Source organism: Buceros rhinoceros, unplaced genomic scaffold (genome assembly GCF_000710305.1).
Source record: "Buceros rhinoceros silvestris isolate BGI_N320 unplaced genomic scaffold, ASM71030v1 scaffold5339, whole genome shotgun sequence".
In the NCBI taxonomy this organism is placed as follows: Eukaryota; Metazoa; Chordata; class Aves; order Bucerotiformes; family Bucerotidae; genus Buceros; species Buceros rhinoceros.
The window spans coordinates 11,382-15,831 of NW_010433155.1; the positions used below are offsets into that span (position 1 = coordinate 11,382).

General features: G+C 50.0%; 1 protein-coding gene across 1 annotated transcript in view; it reads left to right on the forward strand.

Moving 5' to 3' along the window:
• Nucleotides 1–4,450, forward strand: part of LOC104500365 (band 4.1-like protein 3) — a gene marked incomplete at its 5' end in the record, with an annotated part of 21,068 nt that overhangs the window by 10,836 nt on the left and 5,782 nt on the right. The window contains 2 exons of the mRNA XM_010144000.1: nucleotides 2,904–3,026; nucleotides 3,725–4,126. Coding sequence (XP_010142302.1) covers nucleotides 2,904–3,026; nucleotides 3,725–4,126 — 525 coding nt within the window. The remainder of the gene's footprint in view (nucleotides 1–2,903; nucleotides 3,027–3,724; nucleotides 4,127–4,450) is intronic.

Genomic DNA, 4,450 nt, shown 5'->3' on the forward strand with positions numbered 1-4,450 from the left:
TCAGCAGGAGCTCGAGAAAGAACCAAGTGCAAGGATGAGGTGGAGGGTCCTGCTCTAGGCAGTTGGTGGAAGTCGTGGAAGTTGGCACCACGGTTAAATAAAATGATGAGATAGAGGATGAAATGAACACAGTGCATCCACACCTGGGGTTTAGTTGGTTTACTGGTTTTCATGCTATGCAATTTTCACTTAGTCTTGGAAACCTCTGTGGTGTAAAATGACTCTGTTGCATCCTGTTTCCGGAGTTACCACGCACTTTATATTCTGTAGAGTAGAGAAATATGATAAGCTGTTGTAAAGTAGAGCAGACTTTATACCCTCCATTCACTAAAACCGTTTATTCCCCTGACATTAGACTGAAGAAGAAAGAGAAAAATCAGAAAAACTCATATTTTTGCAGAAGGGAGGTACTACATTCCTTGAATTGCAGGTAAAAACCAATAATGCTTCCTTGAAACGCAGTTAGATAGGCTGGCAATGATTTAGCACTTTATTATCCTTTTTCCTTCCTGAGCACCTTTTTTTTTATTATTATTTTATTATTTCATAAGTTCCAGGGAGAGCTGTCATGCGGGGGCCACATCCTGAGGAATGAGTCCTCCCCACAGCTTGTGCCTTCCCAGTATAGACCCATTTCCCTGCTAGAAACGTCCCTGCACGGTGGATTTGTGTTCGGGGATGCTGCTGGTGGTCATGCATGTGTTTCCAGCACTGAATGTGACGGTGAACGGGGCACTGCTATCGTTGGGATGAATTTCCTTTGTGCTGTGCAGTGAATTCCGATTCTGCCGAGTGACGGTGAACTCTGTGTTCTTATTGGTTTTTCTATCAGCCGAGTGAGATAGAGAAGAAGCTGCAGGAAGGAGAATCTGCTGGCACTTTGGTTACTTCTCGACAAATCATTATCCAGAAAAGTATCCCAGCATCCCTAGAGGTTGTTTTTAATTCATTCGATTCTAAACTACCACGTTCGCTTAGTTAAATGCAGAAGTTTATGGTCTCGAGGTGAAATAACTGGGTGCTGACTGCACAGGCAAAGCGAGTCACACAGAGTGTCTGTGTAAGGAAGAAAAGACACCACGCTCAGTCCCGTCCAGCATCTGTAGCAGTTCGGGGTTGGCTGTGAGCTGCTGACCGCTCCTGAAGGGGGCTGAAGTTCCTCTAATGAGAACAAGGCACTTCAGAGCTACCCACAAATAAATTCATAATGAGCATTTCTCTCTAACCCCCTCAGCAGCGTGTTTGTGACAACTGGGACCAGTCCAACGGGCGCATTGGCCCTGATTCTGTAATTTGTTTTTGACGGGACCATTGCGATCCCTCATGTTTAACCACGGGATGATTCCAGTCATGATTGTAAACGATGCTCTGAAATGCTGTTCTGCATCCAGTTGGTACAGAAATAGCATGGCAACAGTAGTGTTTCCAGTCCACGTTCCACGGGCCTCTGAGGGGAGGGAGTGTGGAAAGAAAAGGTGCTTGGCCTAAGCTGATGCTGTTTGTCTGTTTGATTACTGCTCTTAGAGGTACAACGCTAAAAGTTAGAAAACGCAGCATTGAGTTCATACTTTCGTGCTCCTTGAGTACAGATAAACCTTCGGGTATTCTAATTTAGCTTTTATATCCCAAATATAGGGCACTGAGGAGTGGGTTATTATAGACAAAGTACCCTCTGAGGTAGTTGATGGTGAATGGAAATCAGATCTGGTCTACAAAGTAGTGACTGTGAGCAGTCAATCTGCCTTTCCAGCCGAGCTGCTCAAGTCCGGTACCGTGCTAACGCAGAGCTTTGAGGACTTGGAGAGTGAAATACGGTCCAAAGAGGAGAGTAAGCAGAAAATGTTCACCCTAGGAAAGTCCTACGACACCGTATCTGGGAAAATTGTAACCATGACCAGCAAAGCTAAAGAAGGTGAGAAAGCAGAACAGCCTCCAGCAGAAGCTCTGCAGAAGATGGGAAGGGAGGTGCACGACTCTGTGAAGATCATTCCCGTAGCAGCAGAGTATGAGATCCTCGAGCCCATCGGCGACGAGAAGGCCAGGCCGGCATCCGACACGCAGAGCGCCAAGAGGAGGCTCTCCGACTCTCTGACACCCATCAAGGAGGCAGCCTCTCGGCTGCAAAGCCCCGAAGAGAGCTTGAAAAAGACCCTACGGACGGAGGAGGCTTGGCAGTTCCACGGCGCCCTGGGCAGCTCGCAGCTTGGCAGAGCAGAAAAACACCTTGGCAGCGAAGCTGTGAAAGCAGGGGCAGTTGCCCGGCGAGATAAGAGCGTGTCTGAGTGGAGATACTCCAGAGAGCAGCCCTTTACCGTTGCTACTGCTCACTATGTTACCAAGTCGTCCGCCTCCAGAGTGGTGGTAACGAGTGGCTTTGACTTCGTGCCACGGTTTCCAGACCAAAGCATGACTTCTCCCAGGCGATGCCCTCACGCTGCCCTGCCTTGCCGTCCTCTCGCTGCTTGGCTTTGTGTTGACGGCAGCCAACCCAGCTTATTTTTATTCCCCTCATACGTTGAGTCGGTCCTGAAGCAGACGTTCTATTACATTGTATTACGTTATGTTATATTATATTCTAATATTAGGCTTTCGGCCTTTCTGGTTTATTTAAAGATCCATGTTACCAAAATGTCGTATCGCTGCTGCGGCTTGTTAGTAAAAAATAAAACAACACGAGGTTTGCTTGAACCAGCAAAACGCCAACGCTAACAACTCTGCTTTGTAACTATTGCTTACTACAGCCATTACGAATCCGCTCTGATTTATTTTCCCATCCTCTCCCCGTTCCCAACCTCTCCGTGTCCCCGCAGCCTTCTCTCCCGTTCCTCCGTCTCTGCCTCCGGTCTGTGCCCGTGGGTCTGCCTTCCTGCCCTGTGTGACTCTGCCTTTCTTTGTCCCTTTAGACTAAACACCCCAGCACTGAGAAAACCTTGGACGGTTCCGATATCTTCAGCTTAATAGAGTCGGCCAGGAAACCGACGGAGTTCATAGGAGGGGTTACCTCGACTTCACAGAGCTGGGCTCAGGTGGCCGCTTGGTTCCCTCCATCCACATTTTAACCACACACCAGTCGCTTCTGCTTTGCTTTTGGTTCCTGGGTTTATGCACTGTAGAACTCACGCATGTGCTCGTGTGCCTTTTCCTTTGTTGTCACAGACCACAGTGAAAGTTCACCGGAAAGAAAAACAAACCCAAAGCAACCGGTTTTTGTTCATTTCACTTTATTTTGATCATTTTGCAGGGTGCTGTATTTTGCCTTTATAAAACTCACGCAACAATAGGAGAAAAGCACCGTGACACTTCTGTTCAGTTTTGCAAAGCGCAATTCTTGCTTTATTTCTCATTTCTCCTATTCTGATACTGTCCTGAGCACAAAACCCCACCCAACGTGAGAGAAATAAATTGGCAAAATGTAATGCCCGTTGGTTTCATTTACATTCACAGCACGTGAAGCTGAGGAGCTGTCCCCAGGTAGTGTCGTCTGCTTCTGACGCTGAGGGTTTGTTTTTCCTCCTTCCTCACAGAGAATAGAAACGTCGTCTCAGGAGATAACGTCCAGTGAGATGAAGCAGGCGGTCCAGCCGCCCCAGACTGTGGTGAAGAAGGTTGTACAGGAGACAGTGGTGGTCAAGGAGAGCCATGGGATGGATGGACACACGAGTGGGGACCCTGCGAAAGTGGCGCTGGATGCTCAGGCTGCGGCAGCGTCGGTCCTTCCTCACAGAGAATAGAAACGTCGTCTCAGGAGATAACGTCCAGTGAGATGAAGCAGGCGGTCCAGCCGCCCCAGACTGTGGTGAAGAAGGTTGTACAGGAGACAGTGGTGGTCAAGGAGAGCCATGGGATGGATGGACACACGAGTGGGGACCCTGCGAAAGTGGCGCTGGATGCTCAGGCTGCGGCAGCGTCGGTGGGGGGGGCAGCGGTGGTGGCTGCCGATGGGAAGGGGAAGGAGGACTCTGCTGGGACTGAGGAGGCCAAGGAGGAGAAAAGGGACGAGGCTGGGAAGGCCCCGACCAAACGGGAAGGAGCCGCTGCAGCTGGTGTGGCTTCGTGCGAGCAAGCAGAGGAGCACAGGACGACAGTCCACGTGTCGGAGACCTTGGAACGAAAACCTCATTTTGAGGTAAGTCGGTATGAAATGAGTCGTGTCTGTGCTGAATCGTGAGCATCAGCAGTAGTGGAGTCCGTTAATTCATCTGCACAGCAGGCAGCTGGGTCTTCTCTAAGCGCCTCCTTGTGTGGCACCAAAACCACTTGTTGCTGGTTTCCATCGCTGGCAGAGCGCCACGCACTGTCATCATCAGAGAACCATCCGAGAACGGTTTGGGTGGGAAGGGACCATTAATGCTCCCCCAGCCCAAGCCCCTGCAGGGAGCAGGGACATCTGCACCCAGAGCAGGGGGCTCAGAGCCCCAAGGGCCAACCTGACCTGCCATGGGGCCAGCCA